Source organism: Leiobunum rupestre, chromosome 7, assembly GCF_980474605.1.
Source record: "Leiobunum rupestre chromosome 7, qqLeiRupe1.1.hap1, whole genome shotgun sequence".
Classification (NCBI taxonomy): Eukaryota; Metazoa; Arthropoda; class Arachnida; order Opiliones; family Sclerosomatidae; genus Leiobunum; species Leiobunum rupestre.
The window spans coordinates 49,752,038-49,765,066 of record NC_143390.1 but is presented as its reverse complement, the minus strand read 5'-3'; the positions used below and the strand labels follow the sequence as shown (position 1 = coordinate 49,765,066).

The 13,029-nt window shown below is 34.8% G+C and overlaps 1 protein-coding gene across 1 annotated transcript; it reads right to left on the bottom strand.

Annotated features, from left to right (window-relative positions):
• Positions 1-328: 328 nt before the first annotated feature.
• Positions 329-8,195, bottom strand: LOC149936650 (uncharacterized). The gene is made up of 4 exons (XM_090153947.1): positions 8,107-8,195; positions 4,206-4,435; positions 2,412-2,665; positions 329-1,607 (listed from the first exon to the last, which is right to left on the bottom strand). Exons 2-4 carry the CDS (start codon positions 4,212-4,214, stop codon positions 1,292-1,294), a joined length of 579 nt encoding a protein of 192 aa, XP_090010073.1. The 5' UTR covers positions 4,215-4,435; positions 8,107-8,195; the 3' UTR covers positions 329-1,291.
• Positions 8,196-13,029: the final 4,834 nt, after the last annotated feature.

Here is a 13,029-nt window from a genome sequence, read left to right as displayed (position 1 = left end):
TCCCGGTCGCGTTTGTAAGAAAAAAGAAAACATCAATTTATTGAAAAGATAATTTTTTTGAATCATCACAGTTGGTAATTACGATAGTGACTAGTAATTTTTGTTAATATACAAAAAGGAGTATAACATCTTTGTTATTAAAATGCTTAAGATTCGTTTTGTAATTTAAGCCTTAACAATTCACCACAACAAGGAGACACCTATGGCGCAAGTTATTAATTCGAATGTAGATTGAATAAAGGTAATACAAAGTCGTAAGAATATGATTGGAATTGATAACAAAAGACTAACTATAAAAATAAATAAGTCTTTTGACCGTGGATTTTCCAAAGTTAATATTTTTATCGTCATTTGATTAGAAAACTGAACATTAACAGATAATAAACAAAATTTGGGGTTTTACTAATTGAAGTTAAAACAAGCCTCAAAAGTGGTTTCTTGTATTACTCATAAACAAAATATCGTTTTAGCTCGCTTGTGTAAAAAATTTTTTTTTTAAATTTGAAGAAAATTTTAGTTTTCAAACAACGCGAATCGAAAATGAAATTAGTCTTTCAAATGATCATCAAAAGTGGTGACCCTCGAATTCAACGCTCGGTCGCGAGGAAAAATGAGGAATGCCAAATTTGATCCATAAAAAGCGTCAAATGAAAAACGAAATTTAAGAACAGGGCAAATTTCGTCAGTTTAGAGAAGACCACGGATATCTTAGCAAGTTAGAAAGAGCGAGGCATGAAACCAAAAGCAGCGTGTGAGCTGAGCCCCTTTAAAGAAAATGCCCAATATTATATTTTTCATGTTTTACCATATCGAGCTTGAAAGACAGAACAAGTTTTAAAAGGCTGAATAGATTTCCGCCGGTACGAGTAAAAGTTGACAATCCCCCTTTTAAAGTAAGAATTCCCACACAAATTATGCATGAATACCTTGTACGAAATTGAGTAAAAAATTAAAAACTACGTTATTCATTATTAATGTCGTTGTCGGGGAATCTATATTTCATTTTAATAAAAACAACGCAGTAATAGCCAGAATAAATAAACGTTTTTTGAGAATATGAAGGATCATGTTAACCTAGGGATTTACGGTAGAAAAACCTCGCTTCATATCAATTGCCGGCTAAACAGGAAAGACTGCTCGCCTGGTAGTCGCAAGCTCTCTCACTCCACACTGGTAGGTGGATAATATTTTCTGCAAATCACTAAACCAGAGGCGGCAATTACAGTAAGAGCTGTAAAAATTATCCAGGTTTAATTTTTAGTAGTGAAGTGTTCGCCAAACGGCAATATTTTCAACAATGGATTGGACACTCGCTATAATGATCGATAGATCTTGAGTCACAATGACTGTGGCCACCGCGTCCGACTGTTTCGTTCATTGAACTTTTTTCGATACTTTTGACGCGATAAAAAATTAGTAATGAAATATTCATAAGTGTCAATGTGATAGAAAATGCTATAAAAGTCATAAATGTTTTCGAGATGTGAGTGAAGTTTATTAAAACTGCTCCCGTCGCTGATTTATTTCTCATTTTCCGAAGATTGGAAGGAAATTGGCTTTCCTTTTCCCATTTAGACAAGCATCCATTTTCCCAGAGAATCGTTATTCTGTTAAGTAAAGCTTAAGTAAGTAATTCTTTATCTTTAATTCTTTTTAAGTAAGTATTTTCCCACAAAAACCTAGGTTGCAAATTGAAATATTACAAAAATCAAAAAATAATTTTGGGTTGATATTATCGAATAGCGGCAAATTATTTAAAAACTCTTTGAACTGGCCGAAATCATTTTAGGTAATCTTAACAGTAGCTTTCGAAATCCATCGTGAAATTGATATTTTTTTAATATTAGCGGCCACAAATGCCAGAAGAAAAAGCACGTTCATTTAGATTTAATCTAATCCTTACAAATGTTGATCCAATCTTTTGAGTTGGTTTTACCAGAAGTACATTATATGTATCTTATATAGACTGATAAAATATGTATCTTCACGGACTTTGGAAATAGTTTTCAGTGTAAATATTACATTTTACATTGTCAGGTTTTACATTTCGAGCCGTGATGCAACAGATGCTTTTTGGGTTTGGTAGAAAATTATCTCCAATTAAAAGCTGCCTCGAGCCTAAGAAGGTTAATTTATTTTTACATCGAATGGGTAGTGCAACGTCTCCTTTTGGGAAATTTCATATTTCATATAGGTCTACATTACGCCCGACTTTGAACAAAATCAGCAATAAACACCTCGGGTACTCTCCTTGTTAGTTTCATTTCATTACTACTATTGATGATTTACAAAATTAAGGGTTTTATGAGAATAATAAGTATTCTTCTGGTGTTACTGGAAATACATTAAATTTAACTTAATTGGATAAACAAAAAAAAGTGCGTGCTCGTACTAATTTATTTTATACTTACAGTGCGTTAAAAGTGTTTCTGCAAACGAAGTTTTTCCTTAGAGCAAAAGACCTTTTCATAAACACTAACGGCTCTTCAACTTTATGGTAGACATACGACGAATCTTTGTACTTATCCACTACTAAATCAAAGGATTTGGCGGGAAAGAGTAGCGCTAGATTTCCCTTCGAGAGATCTGGAAGGTCTTTGTACGGAATTGGCTTCGATAAATGCATTGCCTTTCTGTACAAATCGCCATATTTTGTCCATGAAGGCTTTAAATACACGTTAAAAATTGTTCAATTAAAAGGCACCAGGAAGTCCCTTAAATATTACTGGCTTTGAATGAAAAATTAAAATATTGGAAAGAGTGTATGCCAAATTAGTAAACCAAGCGTCGGCTCGACGTGAGCAAGCACTTTTTTAACAGATCTTGCTAACGTCGAAATCAAAACAAAATACTTAAGCTACATTTTGACCCAAAAGGCGGGACATAAAATAAGCCTTCGCTCGTTTTTAAATTTGAAAAATATTATAGTAATTTTTAACAATATATTTTACATGGGATATATAATTGAGGTTAAAGTTCACTAACAATGTAAGTAGAGTATAATTTGTCTATAAATGATACTCTACAATGCGCTACCTGAGAGCAAAAGTCAAGTAAGTTGAGCTACGTGACTATTGAAAGAAATTCAAAATAAGAATCCTTGAGTGTTTGAAATTAAGGTGTCTCAATACAAAATTTTCAAGAAATGTTTTCACTCAATTTTTATCGATTTTCATTATTAGATTATCATTGTTATTATGCTAGATTTCGAACTTGAAACTGGTTTTTCTCAAATATGGGTTTTCAGACTTGCATGACTCTTGCTCTCAGGTAGCGAATTATGGTTCTCTGACGACGTTATTTTTTCGCTATTTTGAATTTCAGTTTCCTGTTCCAGCCAAGTCGTTTTTTCGAAGAATCGGATAGATTCATTGGGCAGGTGACAATGATTGAGCCAACAGTTGGTTTAATAATTGATTTCTAATCACTGACTAACTTAAACAAAACAACAAAAATTGTTCAAACCCCTTTTCGTTTAACAGAGGCACTCTCCCCCTGTGCCTCGCCGGCTAATACCCTGCTGGGGGTCATTTGTGACCTGCCGGAGGATCTCTGATTGTTCGACAAGTTTATAAAATTAATTAAGTGGCCCGTTCTTTATTTAAAATGTTTAATTTTGCCCCAAACCCTATTAATTATCCACCAGTGGTCCTAATTAATAAGAAAATACTCGAAAAAGTAGATTAGTCCATAATTAAAAGGGATAATATAGCTAAACCCTAAACAAATTTGAAGAAATTAAAAAAATTACTAAAAACTCGTACCAATAGATTTTGACTAGCAGTAGCAGTTTATGATTAGCTGAATGTTAGAATCAGAAAATACTTATGTAGGCCTAATAGCTGATTTTTAATAGAACACAATATATTCGATTAATATTTGTAAAAATTTCGATCTGCAGAGCTTTTTTAGATTTTTTACCTGTAATAGCGTTTAAAATTATTTAAAGCGTTGAACACGGGAACATTGTGTTATAAATATGGAAAGTTATATTTGTTTTAAGATAAAAAAACATTGACTTTAAACAAAAAAACCCGGGATTAACTTGTAGAAAATGAACAACTCACGGAGTTTGTCCATGTTATTTCAATAGGGGCCCAGCAGAAATATCTTGCCGCTAAGGTGGTCTGGCCCTTTCCAAGCATTTTCATAAACACTGTATAGTTAAGGGACCGCACTTAAATAAGTTGAATCGTATCGCTTACTTGATTCATAAGAAAATTTGCATAAATTGAATTCTCCAATGCAAATATTTTCCGTGTACCTTCGATGAATTCGTTCGCTAGTTGATCTAAGTTTCGAATAATACTATTGCACGATACGCTAGTGTCCACTGTCAGCGTAACCCCATAAGTTATGGTAATAAATTGCGCACATACGAACAAAGCAATGAGCGCAATGAACGAGTAAACGCCATGCCGTTCATATTTAAGACCTACAACGAAAAATACAATAACTTCGAATAGAACACTTAATTACTTGTTCAAGCCCTGGAAACGAAAAAAAAATGTCTTTTACTAGGTGCAGATTTCGAATCGACTAATAAAATATAAAAGCAGTGCCAATCTCGAACCAAATCTTGTTTTGAATTCGTCACGACATTGAATATTAAATCAAATATGATAGATTTCAATAGACATCTGGCACAAATTAACAAGCGTGTTCTTTGGGTAACAAGGAGTGAAAACGGTTCTAAGAAACGGTTTTCTAAATTGAACCGTATCCGAGTTATTGGAGTCAAAAACGTTGAAAACGCGCAAATGTGCAGTTTCTATTATTCCTTGGACCCAATTGTTTCCTTTTACTAAGCATTGTTTTCTAATATTTTTTGATAAAAACCAAACTAGTATCAAAAGTGCGTTATGACAATGAAAGAAGTAAGCTACGTGTAGAAATACGTTTTAACAATAACCAGGTGTTTCGAAGTGACTATATAATACGCCTATTAAACAAAGATTTTTTATTCTTCTAAAGTCATAAGAAAATATAAATTCAACACCTTCTGAGGCATTTTCGAACGTACTAAGCTCATCTCCGTGTTTTTCCCCGAATGCTAGTACACTGAATGTAGTTGGCTTGTGTAATTTATAGTCTCAATAAATAGTCACCCACAAAAAAATGTTTTTAGTCTACAGATTAAATCTACAACACATGTTCTAATAGATTATTTTGGACGGGGCCCCAATAATTAAATTCATATTTCGTATTTTAAACCTGCTATGCTATGGCGTACTTCACGAATGCAAAATATGCCGATATGCATCATATGTATGGACTCGCTCAGGGAAATGCGGTGGAAGCGCGGCGCTTTTATAAGGAGCACTTTCCTCGAAGACAGCTTCCAAATCCACCAACGTTCACGGCGGTTGACAGACGCTTAAGAGAAACTGGAAAAATACAACCCAGGGGACCTGATACGACAGAAAGAGTCGTTAAAGAAGACGTGGAGGAACAAGTACTTACTATCAGTAACTATCTTCGAGGATGATCGTACGACAAGTACGAGGTAAGTTGGACGTCAATTCCGATTCGACCATATACTTGTCTGGCGTATCCTTCGAGGACACCAGTATCACCCATTCCATTTACAAAAGGTTCAATCTTTAAGTGAGGCCGATTATCCAAGACGAGTCGAATTTTGTCAGTGGTTTCAGGAGCAGACTAACGACGTCAATTGGTTAAGTACGATCGAAGTTTCTGACGAGGCTAATTTTTCCCGTGAAGGAATCTTCAATTTAAAAAATCGTCATGAGTGGCAACAAGAAAAGCTGCACGCGACTACAGTTAGGTCACATCAAGTGCAGTTTAGTTTCAACGTCTGGTGTGGAATTGTTGGGTACCATTTAAATGGACATTGTTTTTCTACCACCAAGAGTAACTGCTGAGTCGTACTTAACGTTTCTACAAGACACTATACCTGAGCTACTTGAAGACGTACCGCTAGCAGTAAGACAATGAATGTGGTTTATGCACGATGGAGCACCCCTCATTTTAGAGCTCAACTTGATGCCGAGTTTCCTCAGAGGTGGATAGGTCGAGGCGGAACTGTTGCATGGCCAACCAGATCTCCTGATTTGAACCCATGTGATTTCTATCTTTGGGGCCATATCAAGGACTTGGTTTACAAGACTGAAGATTGAGACGTTGTAGGCCTATGCCAACGCGTAATTGACGCCTGTGACACAATCCGAAACACGCCAGAATTCTTTCGTCGTGTTCGAGAATCTTTCGGAAGACGCGTCCAAGCTTGCCTACGCGCCGATGGGGGCCATTTCGAACAACGTCTGTAAATACAATGATCAGTGTAATGTTGTAACCTCTGAGAAACCATAAAACAAAGACATGCATTTTTTACTGTTTCTCTTAGTAATTTAAATATTTTTTCATTATTGTAAATCGTAACGATAGCATACTTCTAGATGCGAACGCTTAATAAGCTTTTGTAAGTAAAATTTTTTTTTCACTTATTTTATAAGACGTTTTTACGAACACGAATTTCTACCCATACGCAACTTTTATTTCTGGGAAAGTCTTGAAACATTGGTACACAACATTGTCGACCTAAGGCAACGCATTATTGATCGCTGTGAAAGTATTCGCGACCGAAACGGGTCTAGATGAAGCAAGGGGGCCGAACCGTATAAGAGGTCTAATTAAATCGAGACTCTGCTTAAGTTTCTAACTTGCTAGCTTCCACAGTGGATTAAAATTGACCGCCGACGAATAGTTCCGCCCGCCGCTGTTAGGGAGCGCAACCATAGTTTTCGGTCGCGAATTCGTAAAACGCCTCAAATCTTCGAACGGGTTTAAGCGTCATTTGCGTGAGCACCAGCTTATCATTTTGTACATTTTTGTAATTTAGTTAAATTTGTACTGATGACAGAAATTCAATAACTAACTTTCTTTCAATTGACGTGGTCACTATGAAACACCTTGTTTAATGTTTATTTCTACAATTATTATTTCAAATAATAACCAACTTTTAATAAAAAACCAAATTCTTAGTAAAAGGAAACAATTGGGCCCAAGGAATAATAGAAACTGCACATTTGCGCGTTTTTCGACGTTTTGGAGGCCGATTTTTGACGGCCAATTACTCGGATACGGTTCAATTTAGGAAAACGTTTCTTCGAACCTTTTCCACTCCTTGTTACCCAAAAAACACGCCTGTAAATTTGTGCCAGACTTCACTGAAACACCCTGTATAAATATTTTAACAAATCATATTTTTTCTTGGAGCTTTTTTAAGGATTTTAAAAGCTAATTGCTACTGTTTTTTTAAACTGTGTTGTGTTAGAGCGAGTTTTTCTTTTAATATATCGATTAAAAAACCGACTTAATTCTGTTAAAGAAAGCGTAATATGTTTTATACAAATTCAGTTTACTGTGAGTCAGACAACTGGAAGGCTATTCTGTAAATATCAAAAATTACCAAAAAATCTTGATCCGTCAAAAATGGCACTTTGCGCGTGTGAAGAAGGGGTGGATATCGAAAAATCAAACTATCGATTGTATAAGTTCAATTTTAAGTAGTGGCAGTATGTTATGCTATATGCGGAATTTTAGTCAAATCATAAACTAAATGCTTCATTTGACAATTTATATAATAACTCATATCTATTAGAATTTTTTTACAATATAAATGGTTTTATCTACACAGGGTAAAAGACGTTGCATAAAATATTGAGGTTGTTTGAATAATTAAACCTAGATTTTATTGTTATTAATCTTTTAATTTAAAATACGTTCTGAAGGAAGGTTGTCAATCGTTGACCTATATTTGTCTTTATCGGGCATTTTAGTAGAGCTTATGGAGATAACTTTCAAACGATATGATTATTTAAGCATTTATATTCCAAGCGCCTTTAAAACGTTTTTCAGTATTAAAACAAAATATTTCATTGCCTGGTATTCTCAATTAAACTCTCATCTATGGCCTTTACAATTTAGTGCAAAAAGGTAATATTTCAATGGATGTATTCTAATTCGTTTTCAGAATCTTCATCTTTGGTCTTTGCCTTTTAGTCTAAAGATTTAATTGGCTAGTTTTCTCCTAAATTAAATGTGCTTGTCACTTTTTATTTGAATAAAACAAATAGTTCTTACTTTGGTGAACAAAAACTCCCAGCACATAGTAAAGGGAGTAGAAGATATTGATTTCATTTCTGTTGGTGACACGGTACAAGATTGTGAAAAGAAATACGAAACCTAATACCAGAAACCATACCTATGGAAAAATTTTATCAGTCACTTTTTCGTCAAATGCTACATACATTAAATCATTAATTTCTAAATCTATTCGCAACCAAAATATTTTAAACAATACAACTTTTGTCCAGTATGCCATCCACACTTAGAGAGTGAGTTTTTCATTTCAAACTATAATTCGCGATTTCGCGTTACTTTAAATCTTTATGTGAATTCAGAATTGGCATTTTCTACATATATGATACGATAACCTATTCTAATCTTGGTTTCGCGATATTTCAATTTTATTTTCAAATAATGATAATTCAACAAATCAAATCAAATCTGCTTTTTTAATAGCAATAATATTGAAATGTATTAGATATAAAAGAGATTTAGGGAATCATTTTAAAAACTAAAATATATTTTGATATATTTCATAACTATTCTACAATCATTTCCTTCGATTTCTCTCACCTAATACCATAAGTTTATGAAGCCTCTAAGTAGTCAAATAAGCCCTTTCAACTTAAGGTGGAATCTTTGTCTAGAAAACGTGATGTCAAATCTTGTCTCTTCGATTAAAATGTCGGAGGCAGCGCTGCTGTGCGGTCGAGAATGAAACTATATTGGGAGGGGCTAATTTTAGTAGGCGGAGTTTAGTGGGGTGGAAGGGAAGAAAGAGTTCTTTAACACAATTTTAGTGGGCAAGAATGGAATAATGAAGTTATATAATGACCTTGGCTCTAAAAACTTTACCGCTAGCGTTTGAGTGCCTTTCTTTAATGTTTTTACTTTCAAATCTCCTTGGGATGATTTTTTCCAACGCTTCCTACTCAATATAATACCTCCTCTTTCAGCTGCAATAAGGCACTGAGTTTGTTTTACACACAAATTATTTTAACCTGAGAAATTTAAACTTCCAACCATTTCCAACACATCAAATATAAACATCGCTCCCATTCGCTCGTTAAAACTGTTGGCTAATTTCATTAGCCAATAACCATGACTTTTTAGTTGAGTCACATGAGAAAATACACCAATAGAAAAAAAAACATTTTTTTTTCTATGCGGGGGAATATCGAAATTTCTCTCTTTGGAGGCAATACAAGCTAGACTTGCACTAAACGGTATTAAAGTAACGTTAGCTTCGACAGTTCAGGTTTTTATTAAGGTTACGTTGATACACAATGCGGAGAGAGTCTATTTGGACCAGCATATCCGCCATAGGCAGCGTAGCCATTTGACTACTTAGATATATCTTAAACTTATGCTAATATTGATTGATATACATATTTATCAGAGGGAAATGTATGCATTTTGAACCCTTTTCTTAATTTTGAGCTTAAAAACTGTGAACGAAGAAATATTAAGTGGTAAAGTAGCTCTATTGTGAAATGATGGCTTATCTTTTGCTTTCTTCAACTGTACCTTGAAACTAAAAATGCAGACAGACCAAATTCGGAAGAGGTCTATTTCATAATTTGCCTATTAAATTGCTTTTAATGGATTTTTCAGTTACGTAAAAGATTGCCAACTCCTTAAAGCGAACATATTTGAAATCGAAAAATTGGCTGCTAACACGTGCTTCGAATCGTTTTAACGAAACTAGAGCCATTTACACTAGCTTCAAATAAATCGTTTTTCATCATAAACACGAAAATTAAATAACAGTTTAATTTCTTTAATGCGTACGTCATTTTATTTTAATATATACAGTGTGTTAAAGCGTTACCGACGTAATATTTAATGAACATCAAACTGATACTTTCTAAATTAGTATTAGGTCATAAGAAACTATTTCCTAAATTTATTTTCTTTAAAATAAATTTATGTAATTAATTAAAATTAAATCAAATTACGATTGAAAACATCTTTTGGAATTTGCCAGCTAGGCGTGGTTGAAGTGACGTAAAGAGTTGACAGCGTTTCTGATTCGATAGCTATCGATAATTCGAGATCGTTGCGGTTAATGAACGGCTCGTTATTGGATTTGTCGAAAATTTTTCCTCCACTATTTTTAGTTGAGTGTCTAGTTTTCAGCATTGCCATTGCTGTGTTTGTGTTTTTAGAGTGTCTCAACATTCAGTCTACTAAGTACTGTAGTTGTTTTTATTAATTTCGTGCGTTTAAATTATTAATTCACTTTTTTGCGTTTTCGAATTATCGCGCCGCGAACGGGCAATGGCGCCATTTTTGCGTCGTGTTACTACGAGGGGTTCGTCACTTCGAGGAATCTCGTATGGGCCTTGATTCCGTGATTCCGAATCTCAAGAATCTAATCTGGAATCTTAAGTAACTCGAGAATCTAACAATATATACGAATCTTCGAAATCTAGGAATCCTACTCGAATCGATGAATCACATACGAACAGGCCCGAGCGGCTAACCGGCGATTGAAGCCAACTCAAATTGGGGGACAAAGAGGAAAAATTTGGCATTAATTGGAATTTGGCCAACACGATTGCATTGCCGGTGGGGCCAACTACTAGCCAGTCCGGCCCTGTATACGAATCACGGAATCTCTTGATTCCAGATTCCTTGATTCGGAATCTCGTACACGATTCCTCGAAGTGACGGACCCCTCGTGGTACTATATCTAGTGGGAATTTCGTACGCGCGGGCCTGCAGCCGGGTAACGCTACGCTTTCGCCTTCTGGATTTTTACCTCTCCGAGGGGACTTTGTACCCTGGAGGGGTATTTCACTCACCGTGTCTGTCTGTGGGTCTGTCTGTCTGTCTGTCTGTCCTGCGAACGCGTTCGCATTTTCGAGGCAAAGGGTAATCACTGCGTACCCAGTTTCTTAGAATCAGGGAAAAGGTTTTTCCAAAAACACCCTCTTTTTGTCATTGGATGTAGTATAATTTTCTAATCGGCCGGGATTCGAACCCAAGCCCTCTTGCACGGCAGGTGAGTGTTATACCGCAGAACCACGGATACAGTTACGCTTAACTGAAAATTAAAAACTCTTCCGAGGAGAGGTATATTTTGGCTTGCCAACTTGTTTTCGTCCGCCCCGCCGCCTCGCTGTTACGGCGGTCCTCCGGAGTTTTCTCTTCGAGACTGACACGAGTGAGACGTGACGTAAGCAGTTGATTAAAAAAAGGAGGAGGAGCTTAGTAGTGCCGAGTGCCCCAAAATTTTAAATTTTCGGCGGCTTATTTAAAAATCTGTGGAACCAGAACTTTAAGAAAAGTCACACGATTTTACAATTTTCAACCGATTAAAAATCGCGTCGGTAACGCTTTAAGGATAAGTAGGTCAAAAAGTCAGAAAGGTGTTCTCTGGGTCTCAATGAGTGAAAAATAATTAATCGTTTTAGAAATATGAGCTACCAAAAATTAACCCCGAAAACAGGTACACAGCCTTAAAACTGATGAACTGTATTTTTTCCTGAACCAAATGGATTTCGTTTTATAAGTAAAGCGATTAGTGTGTTCTTAGAAGTAAGATAAGCTTGACCAATGATACAAACTATTTTAAAGCATTGGTATTTTTCAAATAAATTTGAAATTAAGTTATTTTGTCTGTTCCGTGCGACGGGGTAATAAACTTAACGGGAAAAAAGGCTATCTGGGATTTTTTCAATTTCGAGGGTGGAATATATCCTTAATGGCCAGAAAATTAGTTTTAAACAAAACGATTAGTTATTATTATCTAAGTTCCATAGATAAAAGTTTAAAATGGCTCAAGTACGTTTTTCATTAAAAATACCAAAGGATAGTTGATTAAGGCAAAATTGGAAATAATTCATTTTATTTAAAAAAAAATATGAAATTAATCAATTTTAATTTTAATAGCATGTGCTAAATATTCTTAACGACCAAAATCAATAGCTAGTACCCTGCCATGTTATACAAGTACTTATGTAAAAACCAAAGCGAAAAGACTAAATTAAACTTGTAATTTTCACTAACAAGGAGACGACCCGAGGTGTTACACACCGATTTTGTTAAAACTCGGGGGATTGGTAGACCTTTATGTAACTTGAAAAACCCTAAAGGGATTTAATTCAATGGGCAACGGTTTTGCCATGGCAACGAAAATTTTTTTTGACAACACAAAATGGAAATTTTCCCATTGAAAATAACATGGAATTTTGACCGATTCCAAGGGTCCCCCATAGGAAAAATTTTTAAAAATTATAAAAATTGACGAAAAATAATCAAATTTGATCACATTTTGATCAATTTGAATCAAATGGGAAAAAACGAACCGATATGTCTAGAATTTGAAAAAATTTAGAAAAAAAAAACATTTTGGAATCGGTCAAAATCCCATGTTATTTTAAATGGGAAAATGTCCATTCTGTGTAGTCAAAAACATTTTTCGTTGCCATGGCAAAACCGTTGCCCATTGAATAAAATCCCTTTAGGGTTTTTCAAGTTACATGAAGGTCTACCAATCGCCCGAGTTTGAACAAAATCGGTGTGTAACACCTCGGGTCGTCTCCTTGTAAGTCAGCCAGTAACATACTATTATTTCTAGCAAACTCAATTATGTTTCATCAGTACTGGAGATATTATAACATGACTCCATGTGATAGTGGTGTTTATTTCTAGCTGCAGTTATTACAATGGGTGAAATAACTAAAATTATTATTATTTAGAATCTGAAGCAGTTCATCCAAGAGCAGCCACTAAAAACCATTTTCTCTTTAGCTGAACCACTTTATTCATAAACATACCATTAGTTACTTCGTACAATACCTTAAAAAGTAAATTAATGGTGCAATAGGACGAGGTACTTGCTATTTCAAAATAACATTATGGGAAATATACTTATAAAAATACCTGTTTACTGAAGGGTTTTAAGAAAAATAATGTATAATCATTTCTTCT

Excerpts from the sequence above, each read along its gene's own strand:
- LOC149936650 (XM_090153947.1), bottom strand. Across the intron at positions 1,608-2,411 it reads AGAAACACTTTTAACGCACT|AATAACGATTCTCTGGGAAA; the intron begins GTAAGTATAAAA and ends TTTACTTAACAG.